The sequence below is a fragment of the Narcine bancroftii genome, chromosome 7 (assembly GCF_036971445.1).
Source record: "Narcine bancroftii isolate sNarBan1 chromosome 7, sNarBan1.hap1, whole genome shotgun sequence".
Classification (NCBI taxonomy): Eukaryota; Metazoa; Chordata; class Chondrichthyes; order Torpediniformes; family Narcinidae; genus Narcine; species Narcine bancroftii.
Window position 1 is genome coordinate 103129418 of NC_091475.1, and position 19349 is coordinate 103148766.

The 19349-nt window shown below is 41.5% G+C and overlaps 1 protein-coding gene across 5 annotated transcripts in view; it reads right to left on the minus strand.

Annotated features, from left to right (window-relative positions):
- Positions 1-19349, minus strand: part of LOC138739144 (protein diaphanous homolog 3-like) — a 481652-nt gene that overhangs the window by 236576 nt on the left and 225727 nt on the right. For all 5 annotated transcript variants that reach the window (XM_069890655.1, XM_069890654.1, XM_069890657.1 and 2 more), the window contains one exon: positions 11406-11645. In XM_069890655.1, coding sequence (XP_069746756.1) covers positions 11406-11645 — 240 coding nt within the window. The remainder of the gene's footprint in view (positions 1-11405; positions 11646-19349) is intronic.

A 19349-nucleotide genomic window follows, 5' to 3' on the forward strand; every position in this document is an offset into this window, starting at 1 on the left:
GGAGGCCATGTGGAGACTACTGCCGCCTTAACGAGGCCACCTCACCTGACAGATATCTCATGCCCCATATCCAGGACTTCACAGCTAATATGCAAAGGGCACATATATTCTCCAAGGTGGACCTCATCAGGAGTTATCATCAGATCCCAGTCCACCCTGATGATATTCCAAAAACTGCCATCATAACTCCCTTGAGATTGTGTGAATTCCTCTGTATGCCATTAAGTCTGAAAAATGGGGTTCAGACTTTCCAAAGGTATATGGATGCAGTGGGCTGGGATCTGCACTTCACCTTCATCTACCTTGATGCCATTTTAATACCCAGCCACACCCACACAGCGCATGCTGTTCACTTAAGACTATTCTTCTCCAGGCTACAGGAGTTCAGTTTAACCATTAATCCGGCCAAACGCCAGTTTGACTGAGAGACAATTGACTTCCTGGCCCATCGCATAGACCAACATGGGGCCAGGACGCCCACACACTATTTGTTCCTTCCCCAGACCTATTACCGTGAAGGGACTGTAAGAGTTTGCAGGTATGGTCAATTTTTATCATCCTTTCATACCTGTAGCAGCCTGCAGGGCCCAGTAAAGACATTCAATGGACACAGGAAGTGACCGAGGCTTTTCAAGCAACCAAAGCCACCCTCCTTGTTCATCCAAGGACAGATGCCCCGACTGCCCTCATTGTAGATGCCTCCAGCACAACGGTCGGGGATGTACTTGAGCAATTGGTTAACAGAGAGTGGCAGCAACTGGCCATTTTCAGTAAACATCTCAGGCCACCTCAGCTCAAGTACATTGCATTTGATAGGGAGCTGTTAGCATTATACCTGGCAATTCGGCATTTCCATTACTTTGCTCAGACCGCAAGCCACTATGGCTCCACCTTCGTGTTATTCAACTGGCCAAAACTGGCCCATGGGACGTTAACCAGCCCATTACTCACCCGACCCCACAGCTCAGGGGTCGGCCGCCAAAAGACAGTGTCCCAATTGCTGATTCTGGGGGGCATCGTGTAGTGGACTGCAACCCACTCCATGGGCCAACACAGCAAACAGTTGTCGAACCCGACGATAGGGCAAACAGCACGCTGGATGAGACGCCTGCTCCTGTAGGCCGCAGGAATAGCAGTCGAATCGGCTAATCACAGCCAGCAGATCACAGGGGGTCCAATCCGGGCTTGCGTATCTGAGACAACTGGCCTCGCTCAAGCAACGCCCCGGTGGTGACATGGCTGGCTGCCTAGAAAAGGCAGAGTTGCAGCCCAATAAAGTCAATTACACTCCTTTGGTTTGCAAGTCTTCTTTCTACCTCGAGCTATAACCATAGCGACCCCACTACAGCCCTATCCTTTTAAGAGGATGCTAAAAGGTTCATCGGAAAATAAGGAAATTATTTGTACTCATGTTGAAGGTGATTAACCACAACAAAATAATCCTTAATTCCGAAACTAATCAAGCAAAAAAAAAGTTCCATTATCAATGATACAACTAATGTGTTGGAAAATGTATTAAACAGACTATGCAAAACAAGAACAGTTTATTCCCAGCCTTGCTTTATTCTTCCCTATTAAAGAGTTCCTTCTAATTATCACAAGCTGAAATTTTAGATGTGGTTAAAATATAAATGGTGGTTACAATATTTGACAGAATTGTGATGTGACTACAAATTCATATCTTGCCCACAGAATCAAAGTTCATTATTTTATCAACCCATTGCTTGAGGTGGAATATTTCATTTCACCTTGCATGACAACATTTCGATCGCAAAGTTGATTTGTGTGATGGTGAGGTGACATTTTGTCTTTCGGTCTCCGACCATTACTTTTGTCTCAAAACTTAGTTTCTACATTATGTTTCCTTGAATGAATGCCTCATGGAGTAGAGAATAGTGTCTTTTGGAAACCAGATGCTGATACCATCCCCTCAGTTTTAATTCTATTTTAACTATTCATAAAGGTAAACAGTAACCTGAGGATTTCTGCAAAATATTTTGTGCACAGGTTTACAATTTTGCTAGAGAGGAAAAAACAAATTCTTCTTTTGTGTGATTAAATTGCAATACCGACAGATGCAACTTGTTACTTAAAATTTATCAGTTATTCAATATTGTGAAATCTCAGTATAAATGTCCTACTTTCAATGACCATGACATCAAAACTATATTGTGCACTGTGCACAATGACTTCTCTATATCAAGATTTAATAAACATGTATTTATTCAGTGGCCTTCTCACTTAGTTCCCATCAAGATTGCATTTATATTGCTCAGAATCTTCAGCACGGCTGTCATTTCACCATTAACTAAATTAATGGTGGTATTTTTAGATACAAAATTTTAACAGTGGATTGGATAAGGTTTAAGTTTAAGAACTGAATTCAGTATTTAAGAAAAAAAAAAAAAATTAAGATACCAGATTTGAAAAAGATTTATAATTATGGTTTAAGCAACAATTATTCCCTTGGAAAAACAAGTAAAATTACTGAATGACTTTTTTTTTACACAAATTGCTTCAGATCTGAAAAAGGCAACTCTAAAATAGTTCTGGTGAAGTGTCCAGATAATGGTTATGAGAATGGTCTTGGATGAATGACCACAGTTACCAGATAGGTTAAAAAGGTTGAGACTGGTTTCATTGGAGAAAATAAGGTTGAATTGAGATTTAATTGAAGTAAAATAAGAAGGGGGTTGGACACAATGGAGAATGACCTTTAGTGGAAAGGTCATGGTTTAATAAATAGTAAAACAAAGAAAAGACAAATGAAATATAATGTTGCATTTTGGTAGAGGGTATAACAGGGCACACTTTATGGAGAAAATTCAGAGGTGCAAATAGATTTAAGAGTCCTTGAGCAGGATATCCTAAAGGTTAACCTCCAGAGTAAGTCAATAGTGAAGAAGGTAAATGCAAAGTTACATTTGTATCTTGAGGAATAGCAGATATGATCAGCGATGTGTCCATGAGGCTTTATAAGGAATTGGTGAGGCCATACTTGCAGTACAGGGTATAGTGTTGGGCTCCTTATTTCAAAGGATTTGCTGACAATGGAGAAGGTTTAGAGAAGATTTACAAGAATAATTCTTGGAATGAAGGGATGAACATATGAGGAATATTTGACAGCTCTTGGACTATACTCTTTAGAGATCAAAAAAATGAGGGGGTCCTCAGAGACATTTTGATTGTTGAAAGGCTTGGAGAGGGGAAATGTGCAAAAGTTGCTTCCCAAGGCAGAGGATTCAAGTACAAGGGAGCACAACTTCAGGATTGAAGGGTGCCCATTTTAAAGAGAGATGGGGAGTGATTTCTTTTGGTAGAGCGTGGTCAATTTGCAGCCACAGGTGGGTGTGGAGGGCAGGTTAGCGGGTGTATTTAAGGTAGAGATTGATGGTTATCAGAATAGTCAGCTTATCAAAGGATATGGGGTGAAGACAGAAGCGTGGACTGGACAGAAAAATGGATTATCTCATGATGGAATGGTGGACTCAATGGGCCAAATGGCCTTCTGTTCCTATATCTTATGGTCTAAAAAGAACTAAGAGTAACACAATAAAAGTTTTTTTTTAATATACTTTTTACAGTTGGAATCTGGAATGTAATGAAAGCATATTGAAATGCTGGAGGTAAAAACACAAAATGCTGGAGAAACTTTATATATAAACTCAGGCCCGAAATGCCGGCAATGTATCTTTACTTTTTATGGATGCTGAAAAGACTGGCTGAGTTCCTCCAGTATTTTAGTGCATTTTTACTACAATCACTTGTATTTAATTCTGAAATGTAATGTCTGCAGGTGTGATGGAGGCAGTTTCCTTGTAGATTTCCAGAGGGTATTTATTTTTGATACATCTACCTTGAATAACTTCTCTTCTCTCTAATGGGATTTTTGTCAGTGCCTTTATCACATTGTTCACAACAGCCCTCCCTCCAGTTCTACTTTGAAAACTGTAAATGCTCCACTCTTTCCCAAGGTCCGAGATAGGTCACTGACCCAAAACATTGACTGGTTTCTCATTCCACAGATGCTGTTTCACTGGCTGATTTCTTTGACCACACCAATCATTTCACTACACATACCCACCTTCTTTTTGGCTTGGCTTCGCGGACGAAGATTTATGGAGGGGGTAAAAAAGTCCACGTCAGCTGCAGGCTCGTTTGTGGCTGACAAGTCCGATGCGGGACAGGCAGACACGATTGCAGCGGTTGCAGGGGAAAATACCCACCTACAATGTTAATAAAATCACTGAATCTGCCTTAGCATCCATAGACTCCACCGAATATCCTCAGTGTCGTTTCGTAGCACTTAATCCAGTCCTTAATATGAGAAAGCTGGCAAATGCAAGTGTTCACTGAACTATGCCCATCTGACTGAGGGAAAAGTAAAAGAGATAATTTCTCCTACACTGTACAGAATAAGTGACATGATGTATAGCAAGGTAAACAGCACGGAGTTACAATAGACAGTAGTAGTCACCCAAAGTGATCTGGAGGTTGAAACATTGAGAGTAACAATGACTTTGACTTTTAAGGCCCCTGTACTCCAGGCACATTTGGATGGCTGTGAAGTCCTGCAGAATGTCACATACCTCATGATAACTGCCTTGTTAAGCCATTGCTTCTCAGAAATATTGAGATAGGGATGGAGCACATCTGTACTTCTTCCCTTTTCCCCATGGAGTGCCATGCCTTGCTTTCCCTTGACTGCCAAACAATTGCAACTTGCAGGTAACAGTTCAGGTTATGTTGTAAATGACAATAAACATTGATACATGAACAGTGATATGATAATTGTGTAATGGTCTGACATTGAAAACATACACTGTGATTTGAAATAGTTAATTCAAATTTTGGAAGAGTGAGGCACAAGCTGGATATAATCATAAAGGCATTTCACTCATTAAGATAATTTCTCATCACGTGCTGCAAAAAAAAAAAGCACTTTCCAAACAAACATGATTTACCATGGATAGGAGAATGTAGAGTGCTCTGAGAGGTTACTGGGAGATTAGTTAATTTTCCTCTTGGCCCTCAAAAAAACAAGCAAATTTAACCACATTTTTTGAGAAAATAGAAAGATCATTATTCTGCGATTTTAAATGCATTAGTAACATTTTCAGAGGAAATTTTTAAAAAAGCATGGCTGTTCTGTCAGCATTGTCCCTTTAACAGGGAAGGATTCACAATGTTTTTTGGTGAACAGATGGCTTAGAATGCCATAAAATAAGAAATTCTATGATATTTTTGCAAGAAAATTCTGCATATTTTAGGAAATATTCAAGATCATATAAAACCTGAAAATGAAAAAAAATGAAGTTATAGTCAAGGTTCATGATTATGTAAATCCTTTAGTATTCATAAATACTTTGCGAAATTATTCTACAAATTATAAAGATTCTTCTTTCTTTGGCTTGGCTTCGCAGACGAAGATTTATGGAGGGGGTAAATGTTCACGTCAGCTGCAGGCTCGTTTGTGGCTGACAAGTCCGATGCGGGACAGGCAGACACGGTTGCAGCGGAAAATTTGTTGGTTGGGGTTGGGTGTTGGGTTTTTCCTCCTTTGTCTTTTGTCAATGAGGTGGGCTCTGCGGTCTTCTTCAAAGGAGGTTGCTGCCCGTCGAACTGTGAGGCGCCAAGATGCACGGTTTGAGGCGATATCAGCCCACTGGCGGTGGTCAATGTGGCAGGCACCAAGAGATTTCTTTAGGCAGTCCTTGTACCTCTTCTTTGGTGCACTTCTGACACGATGGCCAGTGGAGAGCTCGCCATATAACATGATCTTGGGAAGGCGATGGTCCTCCATTCTAGAGACGTGACCTACCCAGCGCAGTTGGATCTTCAACAGCGTGGATTCGATGCTGTCGGCCTCTGCCATCTCGAGTACTTCGATGTTAGGGATGAAGTCGCTCCAATGAATGTTGAGGATGGAGCGGAGACAACGCTGGTGGAAGCGTTCTAGGAGCCGTAGGTGATGCCGGTAGAGGACCCATGATTCGGATCCGAACAGGAGTGTGGGTATGACAACGGCTCTGTATACACTTATCTTTGTGAGGTTTTTCAGTTGGTTGTTTTTCCAGACTCTTTTGTGTAGTCTTCCAAAGGCGCTATTTGCCTTGGCGAGTCTGTTGTCTATCTCGTTGTCGATCCTTGCATCTGATGAAATGGTGCAGCCGAGATAGGTAAACTGGTTGACCATTTTGAGTTTTGTGTGCCCGATGGAGATGTGGGGGGGGTGGTAGTCATGGTGGGGAGCTGGCTGGGCATTTGATGTTGTGTACATTAACTTCAGAAAGACATTTGACAAAGTCCATCATGGTAGGCTATTCTGGAAGGTAAGGTGCATGTGATCCTTGGTGATTGATGGTTTAGATTCAGAAATGGTTTGCCCATAGGATACTGGGCAGAAGGGTCTTAATCTGGATGGAGGTCCATGACCAGTTGCGGTCTGCACAGATTGGTGCTGGAGCCCTGTTGTGTGTGAAATACATGAATGGCTTGAATGAAAAAGGTTGATGAGTTGACTAAGTTTTCAGCTGAAACAAAAATCAATGAAGTGGATAGTATAAAGGACAACAATGGATAAAACAGGATATAGAGCAGTTATAGATTATGGGTAAAGAAATGACAGATGCTGTTTAATTTGACCAAGTGTGTGGTGTTGCAATTTGGAAGGTCCGAAGTAAAGATGGTGCATAAATATTGCTTGGTACATTAGAGACAGGAACATTACTTTCAGTGCACAAAGTGCTGGAGAAACTTGGCAGGTCATGTAGCATCCATCTGAAGTAAAATGCAATTGAGGTTTTAGGCTTGAGTCCTTCATCAGGAGTGTTAAAAAAAAAATCAGCCAGATTCCCGAATAAAAAGGTAGAGGGGAATGCGTACAGGCTAACAGTGAAGAGGATAGAAGGTAAAGCAGCTGATGAGTGGAAAGGGCAGGAAGCCAAAATAGCTCTGATAAGGGAAAGGGGTGGAATCTAGGAAGAAGATGCGAGGGACAGATAGAGAAAAAGAGTTAATGGAAAATGGAGGTTAATATAGAAGCTGCCAAGACAGAATAGAAGGCAATTTCTTCAATTTGTACGTGTCCTCAATTTATCAGTAGGAGGCCATGGACAGTCACGTTAGTGTGGCAATGGGATGTGTAATTCAAGTGGTTGGTTACTGGGACATTCTTGCTCTGCAGTGGACTAAGCAAAGGTGCTGAATGAAACCATCTCCTAGTCTGTGTCCAGTCGCCCTGATGCAGAGGAGGCTTCATTGGGAGCATTGGAAACAGTAAATGACCCCTACAGATTCAGAGGCATAGCTTCACTTGGAAATTTTGTTTTGAGGGAGGAAGTGCAAATGAAGTACTTCTTGTGGGCACAGGAGTTCATACCAAGGGGGCAGCTGGTGGCAAGGGATGAGTGGATGAAGGAGTCGTGGAGAGAGTGATCCAAACGGAAAGTAGAAAGGGGAGGGAAAAATGTGTCTGGTGGTGGGATCCTGTTATAAATGGCAAAAATTGCAGAGAATCATATGTTTTATGTGGAGGTGATGGATGTATTGAAGCAGGCGACAGAGATTGGTTCTTTTCTTGATTCTTTTTCTAGAGCATTTATTACAGATATTTCTCGGAAAGATAGGGACCCATTAAAAGTTGGATCTTATAGACCTATTTCTTTATTAAATGTAGATTATAAAATTGTTGCCAAGATTCTAGCTAATAGACTAGCTAAATATTTACTAGATTTGATCCATGTTGACCAGGCGGGATTTATTAAAAATCGCTATTCAACAGATATTATGAAGTTGATTTCTTTAATTAATATTTCTCAGGAGCAATCCGACCAACCTATGGTAATTGCTCTTGATGCAGAAAAGGCCTTTGATAGAGTGGAATGGAGTTTTTTTGTTGGAAAAGTTTAAATGTGGGCCTCTTTTTATTGGCTCGGTTAAGGCTTTAAATAGAAACCTTACGACGAGAGTTGTGCGAAATTGGCAGGTATCTTCTTTTGTATTATCTAGATTGACTAGACAGGGCTGTCCTTTGTCACCAGTTCTATTTCCATTGGTTATTGAATCTTTGGCTCAGTTAGCTAGACAAGATAATATTAAGGGTAGTTGGGTGAAAGTGGATGAATATAAAATAAATTTATTTGCAGATGATATTTTGATATATTTAACACAACCTATACAATCTTTGGGGAGTCTGCATGCAAGACTGGAACAGTATGGTGAATTATTGGGATACAAGATTAATTGGGTTAAAAGTTAAATTATGCCTTTAGCTGATGTCTTGTAAACATATTGTGGAATTTAAGTGGTCTGATTGAATTAAGTATTTATGAATTATAATAGATCGCAATTATAATCATATATATGAATTGAATTACTTACCTTTGTTGTCTAAAATTAAATATGATTTAAATTGGTAGAAACTGTTGTCAAGGTTCTAGCTAACAGATTGTGTGAAAATGAATATCTTTCCCCGTATTCAATATTTTTTTTCAGTCTATTCCTTGTAGAATTCCCCCCAAAATTTTTTAAGATTTGAATGTTTTGGTGAGGAGATTTTTATGGAAAGGTAAAATGGAGAGGGTGTCATTGCAGAAATGGACTTGGAAATATGCTTTAGGAGGACTGCAACTTCCTCATTTTCAGAATTATTATGAATCAGCGCAGTTGAAATTTATTAATAGGATGTTTGAAATGGATAAACCCTTGGTTTGGGCCAAGATTGAATCATCTCAAATTGACGAGAAGAGGATGGATCATTTTATTTATAATTTACCGGTGTTGAAACATTTAATAAAGTTATGGACTAAGAAGAATGAAATTATAGGTACGGAAGGTAAAATTTCAGCTAAAATTCATTTGTTTCAAAATAAGCTTTTTTCTTTTATATTAAATAATCAAATTTTGAAAGTATGGGAACGGAAAGGAATTAAATTGGTAGAGGATTGTTATGAGGCTGGATATTTTATTTTGTTCCAAAGAATGAAAGAGAAATATGAAATTTCTTCAAATACTTTGTTTACTTATTATCAAGTTAGAGTCTTGTTGTTGGATAATTTTGGGCATACATTACGGTTACCTAGGCAGTCTAAATTTAAAAGTTTACTGACTGAAGGGGGCAACAGAGGATTTGAGATGTATGCTTTATTACAGAATGAAATGTTTAAGCCAGATATTCAGAAATCTAAATTAAAATGGGAAAAAGTTTTATCCATATTTATTTCTCAAGATGATTGGATGACTATATGTGAGGATAGTATGACTAAAATTGTAAATGTAAGGTATAGACTGGTTCATTGTAACTTTATTCCCCAGTTGTATTTAACTCCTGAGAAGTTAAGGACATTTAACTTTACTTATGTTTTAGGTGTCGAAAACAAGTTGGCTCTTTCTTGCATTCTACTTGGTTACGTGGAACAGTGAAACCTTTTTGTAATAGAATTAAGGAACTTTTCGAATTTTTATTTAAATTTAAAATTTTGCTTGATCCTATGGTATATCCTATTGGGTTATATTAAGAAATTGAGTTTGGAATTAAAATTAGATAAATCTCAAATTGCTTATTTGAGATTGGTATTAGCTGTGGCTAGAAAATGTTTGGAAATTACTTGGAAAAATTAGACTGATTTGAGAATTCAACGGTGGCATTCGAAAATGAGGTCTTGTATTCCACTGAAAAGAATAACGTACAATTTACGTAATTATCCTTTCTTTGTTAAGGTTTGAAGCCCGTATACGAGATAAATGGGATTGAATTTGTAATAATTTTTTTTATCCCACAATCGATGGGATTGCTCCAAACTATGGCAAAAATTGAAGGTTGTTATGTAAGTTGATCTCCTCTTCTACTCTATCTTTTCTTTCTTTTTTGGGAGGTAGTTTAGAGGGGGGTTGGGGGAGGTTACATGGGATAAAATATTATATACTTAATAGTATTTTAATTGCATGACTAATTTTGACTAATAAATAAAATTTGCCAAAAAAAAAAGAAATGAAGGAGATGTGGGTGAAGGCTGAGTTAATGGCAGTAGAGGGGAAGCCACGTTTTCTAAAGGAGGGCAAGATCTCAGATGTCCAGAAATAGAAGTCTCATATTACTTGCTATTTATCAGTCCATGCCTGAACAATGTCTGGATCATGCGCCATCCAGTGAAGATATGTGAATGGAATTGAACACTGTGTATTCATCACCTAACATCCATCCACACTTCTGACCTTGTGAAAGAATGAAAATGCTTGGGCTGAGGACACTGTCCTGTTTAGTAAAACCTGAAGACAACCAAATCACTGCTGGAAATCTGAAATAAAATCAAAATTGTTGATTATACTCAGCAGAGCAATAATGTCTACGGAGATGACCTTTCATTAAAAAATGTTAAAATTATGAAAAACACGCTTCAAAATTTGTTGAACTGTGAGCTGCCCAGAGTCATGTGGCATGAAAGAGATAACAAGTGAATTATGAATTACAAGTTGTTAAATATTCATATTATTCAGCTGTCAGCATCACAAAAAAAACAATTCATTTTTGTCCTTGTGTAGATTCAAAATGCTGCTTTGTCCACTAAATTCACCACAGAAAATGAAATCTCTAATTAGTAGTTTCTATCCCTTATTAAATGGTAAAATAGTTCATGATTGCTAATTAACCTCTCCAACACTGGGCAAATTATTTTCTTCACAGTGTAGATTATAGACAGAAATGTTAAAAAAGGTCCATTTTACATTTCATTCTCACATTTCCTTCATGCCTCTCCATCTAACATCACTGAAGCTCTCTACAATTAATTCACCCATGTGAATTCAAACTAGCCCTCAATCCTACATGTTTTTACCCCATTTGTTTCATCTCATTGGTAAAGAGGTACAATGAATAATGTTCTCAGCAAATGGTGTTTTAAGCCGAGACTGAGCTTCAATCATGTTTGCAAATAGTATTTTCACTTATAAACACACCTCTGAAAATAATTACTTTGGCTATGCAGAGTAGGATACTTAGCTTCTCCATATTTCACAAAATAGAAGGGAGGTATTTGGCCTAGTGAGTTTGTATCTTCTTTCACAGCAATGACAATCCCATAATCGTGCATATTTTCCTACAACCTTTTCCATCAATGAAATTGTCCACATCCTTCTCCTTTCCCACAATTTTCTTGCCACGTACCTATAATTTTTCTGTGGTAATTAACCTCCCAGTATGTCTTCAGCATGACAGTTGAAACCAAAGCAGCCATCTGAAAATGTGCCAACTCCATATAAATAGGATTGGAAATGGAGCAGCAATGCTATCTGCTGTGCCACTGTACCTTCACCTTTCCATGTTGACCTGATACATCCACTGGTTATTGTGTTACTTAGAAGTTATTTAGTTTAGATTAAATCAAAATTTTAATACGTGGACTTACTTTGCACAGGAAGGTAATGTTGAAGCCATATGTCTGAGCATTTCGAGACCCAGCATTCATGTAGTTTCCAATCAGCAACACCAGTTCCAGCAGCTTGCCAAAGCTCTTGCTCTTCTTCATCTCCTCACATGCAGTGGTGACAGCCATAATGTCAGGTCTGATATTGGTCACCTGCTCTTCAAACTGAAGCTTGAATAGAATGGCATTCAGCCGTGGACGAAGCTTCTTAATGCTGCTCACCTGAACAGAGGGGGCAAACAATGTATGCTATTACTGATTTAGTTCTGAAACAAATGAATCTGATCACAGTTGATCACTGGTGTAAGCAAACTACATTCGTTCAATTTTTAAATTCATATTTAAAATGAGAAAGGTGGATTTAAGAATAAAAGACACTTGGAAAAGTAATTGAAACTCAATTTATTGTTGCAAATACCATCTAATTAATTAACAATAACCCAGGTATTTGTAATAAAGGGTACAGTCCTACTTTAGATTCAAGATTTTATTGTCATGTAATAAAACAGAAAATGATTCTGCACAAAATTTCCTTTAGTTCTCCATAAGGCAGACAAAGATTCACTATCAGCAGAACTTGCCCAGCACTCCTTATCAGAGAAAGAGCAGCAAAGGGAGTCCCCCCAGAATCAGTGAGTGCCCATGATATGCCTCCAGTGCTCCTGCAGCTTCCACAATCACACAACCCCCAGTCCAACTGTCAGCAACCCAAGCTCCAGATGCTACCATTTGATATGATCAGGTAGCATTCAGTGCCCTTGGCACCCTCTCGCATTTGGTTCCAATACCTGGTTCAGCCTGTGTTAAGACAGTCTCCAGCAGTTCACAGACTGGTGAGAGTCTCTTAACCGTAGATACCATCAGCCTGTAGCCTTCATGGATTCCTTACCTTGAATAACTAACAACCTCAAGGCCCTCTCTGGTCCACCGCCTTGGTCACCATCAACAAAATTGTCCACATCCTTCTACTTTCCCACAATTTTCTTGCCATGTTCCTCTCTGGTCCACTGCCTTGGGTCATCTCCTTTGATTCTCTGTCTTAAACAGGGGTGGGGAAAGGGAGGGTGGCCATTGGTCATTCTGTTTTCTAGTGCCCTGCGCTACTTCCTGATTGACCAGAGTCTGCAACCCCTCATGGCTGCAGCCAAACAAAGGCGCCTCCATCTTGGGAGCAGATCCCATGACATCCCATGACAACAGGAGTTAAAAGTAGATCAAATCAGTCAGCCAAGACACAAAATGATATAAGCATGTTCTTACGACTTGTTGCTATCAGCTGTCTTACTTCCACTACATTTGTGCTGCAGTCTCTGTGCCGAGAAGGGTGCACTGAGCATGTGCAGGTACAGTGAGGTCATTAGAGTGGAATACTGTGAAGAGAGCAGACGCCAAGCTGCAGGATCTCTCTCCCCATCATGTTAATCTGTTTGATTTATACTTAGTTAAGTTTATTGTTTGGTCCACTGCACCTGCTAGCTCCAGTCATTATTTCAGACACAATAATGAGCATGGTGTCAGAAGTGAAGCTTCACAACTGAAGAACTACCACAGTGAGTAATTAAAACCACATTTGTGAAACCTAAAAATGGCCGACATGTTCAGAAAGCCTGTCCCCATGGTGTCCGAAGGGAACGTGTCAAAGAAATGATGCGAGTTCGAACATGAGTATGACGAGAGAGAGAGATTGCTCGTTTATGCGGGTGAGATGCAAGGGGAATCTTGTGACCAGTCCAGCCAAAGCCAGGGAGAAACCAGAGAGCCTAAAACACAAGTTTAGAGAAATGTACAACACCCAGAGAAATGTCGCAATGGAAAGGCACAAATTTAATAGGAGGGATCAAAAACTTGGTGAGTCCATGCACTCCTACATGAGCGATTTGAAAATTAAAGCCAAAATCTGCTACTTTGATATGCTTTGTCATGAGTTAATCAAAGACCGGATAGTCTGTGGAATTTGTGACGATAATATGAGAAAAACACTTCTGTGATACAGCGAGCTAACTTTGGAAAATGCCATCACCATTTGTCTAGCCTATGAATCTACTGAGGGGAAGAGTAAAAAAGAGGCTGCTTCCCAACAGCCGACTGTGAGTATCAATACAGTACAGATGCGACCGGCGAGCAAACAATGGCTGGAGGACCGGAGTAGATACCCTCCTCCCTATGCAGGCCGCTCTACACCCAGGATGGGGTGCGGCAAATGTGGAGGGGACAACATTCCAAGGTGAGAGATGTGCCCGGCATATGGCCAGCACTGCCAAAGCTGTGGAAGACAGAACCATTACAGCAGATGCTGCAGGTCCAGACAGCAGACCTCTACGCAGACTGGACCCAGGAGAGCCATCAAACACCTGGAACCGCAGCAGAGATGGAGTGACCCAGATGATGAATACAAAGTCGATGGAATTTCTACAGGAGTGACAGATGACCCAGCGGCGACCCAAATCAGAGGCAATAACAAGGAGTTTGTGTCATGGAGGTCAATAACAAGGTAGTGGAGATGAAATGCAACGTCATGCCATTGAAGATTTTCCACTGGCTGAGAAACACAGAGCAGGTCTAACCATGCATCACATCTATAAGCCTGGTGGCTCATGGAAGCAGAAAAATCCAGACCAATGGCAGAGTACAGCTGCAGTGCTGGATAGAAGGAAGGTTCCATAAGCTGTCTTTTTTCATAGTCCATGAAGATATCAAGCCCCTGCTTGGTCTAACCACATACATGGGACTCATTTCCTCTGGCACCAACATCCACCAGTTAAGGCTGTCTGAACACAATTTCTCGAACAATCCTCTTGGAGTATGAAGAACTTTTAACGAACAAATGAGGGAAGCCAACAGTGATGCACCCCATATGGCTCGACCCAGAGGCGAGACCCATGGTTCGTCCAGCACACCACATCCCTGTGGCCATGAAAGAAAATCAAGGATGAACTGGACAGAATGCAAGATTTGGGCATCATAACCCCAGTCTTGAAACCAACAGAGTGGGTATCATCCATGCTGGCTGCCAAGAAGAAGGACAGTCAAGAAATCTGCATTTGTATCGATTTGCGGGACCTCAACACAGACCTAAGGAGACCACATCACCCCATTGGACAGTAAAGGAAGTGGCCACACAGATGGCCGGTGCAACCATGTTCTCGGTTGTAGATGCAAAGACTTCATTCTGGCAAATCTCACTCAACCGGCACTCATCACTGCTGACCACCTTCAGCAAGGCGCTCAGCAGGCACAGGTTCTGGAGAATGCTATTCGGCATCAACTCGACAAGTGAATTTTTCCAAAGGTCTATGGAATAGATATTTGCCAATATCCTTGCCCCATTATCATCAACAATATAGTGGTGGGTGGAACATCACGAGAAGAGCACAACGAAAACCTGAGACTGCACATGGGAAGTAAACCTGCAGCTTAACTCCATCAAGTGCTGGTTCCGCCTCAGCTACATGGGACACGTGTTTACTGGCAAGGGGCTGAAGGAGGACCTTTCAAAAACAAGGGCCATCAGTGAAATGCCAGTACCAAGGACGTGGCATCTCTACAGTGATTCCTGGGCATGGTAAACTACCTGGGTAAATTTATACACAACGCCAGTAAACTAACAGTTCCACTCCGACAGCTGACTCACAAGGACATTGAGTGAATCTGGCACCAGCAGAACACATTTGAGGCCTTCAAGCAACCCACGTCCTGCCCACTAGTCCTCTCCTAATTTGACGTGCACAGATCTGTTTTGCTGACCTGTGATGCTCCACAGTATGGTCAAGGCATGGCATGTTTGCAGGACGGCAAACTGATGGCTTACACATTCAGATCACTTACGCCCAAGTCGAGGAGGAGCTTCTGGCTGTGGTGTTCGCCTGCTCCAAATTCAATGATTGCAGACGGATTAACATCGAAACCAACCATTCACCCCTCATGACTATCATCAACAAACCCATCCATACAGCGTTGGCAAAATACCACGTCACCCTAATTCACAAATGTGGCAAAGTAATGTACCCAGCTGATGCCCTTTCACGAGCCCCCAGGAAGTGCACAATGTGGAAAGCCGAGGAAGAAGATACCCTTGATGTCATGACAGTGAGCTACATCTCCTCAGCCCTACTTGATGAACTGAGAAAGTATACTGCAGAGGACAAAACCTTGAGCTGCTTGGGTAACTTCATTAAAGGCAGCTGGCTGACCAAGCAGTGCAGCCTGGAACCAACAATACAACCATTTTTTCCTTATCAGGATGAACTAATCATTGAAGCGAGGATAATTATGGAAGGCCAAAGAGCAGTTATCCCCCACTACACTGCAGAACATGTACATAGAAATCCTGCCCATGGAAGCAACAAAACATAGGGCAAGAGACATTGTTTTCTGGCTAGGCATGTCCGACCAGATAGATGAAGAGGTGCAGTCCTGTGTGGTCTACAACAGTACCCACCACACCAACAAAGAGAGCCACTACAGCTGCACCTGGTGCCCACCCTACCCTGGTCGACAGCATCAACTGACATCTTTGAATGGCACAGACAACGCTACCTGATGCTGATTGACTCGTACTCAGGCTGGTTCAAGATAGACCTACTACGAGTCACCACCTCAGAGGCAGTCATCAAGAAGCTCAAACGCCACTTCTCGGTGCACGAAGCCCCGCATACACTCCTCTCTGACAATGGCAGTCAGTTCACCAGCCAAAAATTTCATGATTTTACCTCTTCATGGGATTTTACCCACATTACCAGCAGCTCAGAGTACGCCCAATCCAATGGGCTCACTGAAAGATCAGTAAGGAGCGCCATACAGCTCATGGAACATTGCCACAGAGAGAAGACAGACATATTCCTCAACCTGCTCAATCTGAGGAATGGCCCTCGGGACAATACCCTAGGCTCACCAGCACAACGATTGATGTCCCAGCAAACTGGGACAACCCTTCTGGTAGCAAGGAGGCTCCAAGAGCCTCATGTCAAAGACCCACAGGATGTCAATGCCCAACTGCTAAACAAGCGACTGGCACAAATGTTATGACAAACCAGTAGGCCACTCATGCCCCTTACTGAAGGACAGGTCGTCAGACTTCAAATGCCAGAGGAACAAACCTGACAAAAGCCAAGGTCATACCTCATTCGTTCGGGGGTGGGGGGTCCAACAGGAGGAACAGAAGGACATCCTCCCCTCAATCACAAAACCCAGACAGACCAATATTCCTTGATGAGACCACAAACATTAAGAACCCAGCCACAACCTCAGACGAAGACATGAGCGACACAGACAGTGACCACACAAACGTGACTAAGAGAGACTCTCAGGACTAGTTGCCTCAAGCTTCCATCTCCAAAGATGGGTTCTAAAAAACGTGCGCTGGGTGTGTTTGCAAGTCAAACCCAAGTACCAGGGCTGAACTGGGTTGATGTTTATATTTTGTATATTTGTTATTGGACTAGTAAATGCAGGGGTCACATTTGTGGCCCGAAATGTGAAGTTAATAAAACATCTAACACAAGTTTTATCAGGTAAACTTCTCAGTATCTTTATTTTCCAGTTTCCTTTGTTCTCCTGCTTGTGCTCTTATCTCTCTCTCCTACCACGTGACTTCCGGTACATCTCATACATATTCATTATCATGACATCCTTCCTTTAATCAGAAATAAACTTTACCTTCACTTACCAATATCCCTCGGAAACCTACAAACATCGTAACTAATGGTAATACTATAACTCAACTACATAAAATTTACTTCCTACAACACTCATACATGCACTTTATGATATAAGATTAAATACTGTCCCAAAGTTCTTATTAAAACTATGGCACAAAGTCTTCGTATCGTTTGGGCACTTTCCGGTTTCGTTTCGGCCTGCCTGCGATATTGTCGTCGCTTCTCGGTTGTTCACTCTCAGCGTCGAAAATACTGCTCACCACGGCTTCGGGTGCTTCTGGCGCTCTAGTCACTTCATCAGGATTGCTGGTAACTGCCTCTGGAACATCATCAGGTCTCTCAGTTTCAGCATCTCGTATTGGCCTTTCAACCTCTTCGCTCGATGTATCTCTGGACTGGTACCTTTTTACATCTGATACATTTTTCTTATACAGGACTTCAGTCGGAGACTTGACTGTCACCATACTGCCACTTCTGGATACGAGAGTATAGGGTTGATGGTAATAAGGTGTGTCTAGCTTACCACCAGTTTCATGCCTCACTAGAACATTATCTCCTGGCATGATGTCTGAGTACTTGGCTCCACGTTTCGAATCTGTGTACAGCTTTGCTGCACCTTTCTTTTCAGCATCATGGTCCCTCATCTCCTGGTCATCTCGGATTTCCTTTATTTCTGGCATTTTTGTGCGGATTTTTCTCCCAAAAAATGCTTCTGCAGGACTTTTCCCAGTGGTTGCATGAGGCGTTGCTCAATAGACAGCCACATAAGATCGCAATGCTTCTCGCCAATTTTGTGTGCAATCCTCAATCGTTTTTCAATGGACTGATTTTGTCTCTCTACTTCTCCGTTGGCTTGCGGCCATTTCGGAGTTACTTTATGATGGTGGATACCTGTGGTCCTCATGTATTCCGCAAATGTCTCTGAAATGAATTGTGGACCATTGTCAGAGTATAATGTAACAGGTAATCCATATCTTGCGAATATCTCTGCTAATGCTTGTATTGTTTTTTCAGTGGTTGTGGACTTCAACACCACGTACTCATAGTATCTGCTGTAGTAATCTATCACTACCATAATTGGTAAAGGACCAAGAAAATCAACAGCTACGTCGGTCCATGGTCCTGTCGGGAGTTGCGTACTCCGGATCAGTTCTGGCGGATTACTCCTACTTGTGATTTGACATCCGTGACAAGTTTTAACAAATTTCTCTGCGTCTTTATCACAACCTGGCCACCATACCTTGGTCCTGAGGTTTTGCTTGGTACCAACAATACCTAGGTGTCCTTCATGCGCTAAGGATACGATCTTCGGTCTCAATCTTTGCGGTATCATCAATCTGCAACCTCTTAATACACACTGTCCAATGCAAAAAAGTTCGTCTCTAATGGGAATGTAAGCCTTGTGAGTACACTTGTCCCATTATCCACTCTGTATGCATTCTCTTACTTCCATGAGTTCTGGATCACGTTCGGATTCTCTCTCGACTTCCTTCGTAGTCACAGCTTTTGGTGTCGTCTGAATAGCTACGAAGCGTACAAAGCTCTCTGTTTCTGTTCCCAATTCTGACTTGGATTGTGGACCACCATCCTTCACCAATCTGGACAGCGGATCTGCAATGTTTGCTTTCCCTGCAATGTGGATTACTTTATATTTGTAGGGTTGTAGTCTGAGTACCCATCTCTCTATTCTGGCACATGGTTTGGATCTAGGTGCATAGATCACCTCTAATGGCTTATGATCTGTGATGAGTTCAAATTCAATGCCGTATAAATATGCATGGAACCTCTCACAGGCCCATACAAGTCCGAGTGCTTCTTTCTCTGTCTGAGAGTATCTTCTTTCCACATCTGATAACGATCTGCTGGCATAGGCAATGATTCTTGGTCCTCCATCATGCATCTGGACCAACACGGCTCCTAAACTAACCGGGCTGGCATTTGCTATGACTTTGGTTGATGCCACCGGATCATAATATCCAAGAGTTTGTGCATCTGTCAGGCTTTGCTTCAGCGCTGTGAACGCTTTCTTCTGCTCAGATCCAAAATGAAATGGTACACCTTTCCTGGTTAGTTTCCTTAGTGGTTCTGCCACTGTAGCGAAATTAGGAATGAACTTTGCACAAAAATTAACCAATCCCAGGAAACTCCTCACCTCTGTTGCGTTCTGAGGTGCACGTGCCTCTGCAATAGCTTTCACCTTGGCCTCTGCAGGGTTTAGTCCTTCCCGTGTAAGTCTGTGTCCCATGAAGTCCATTTCTGACACACCAAA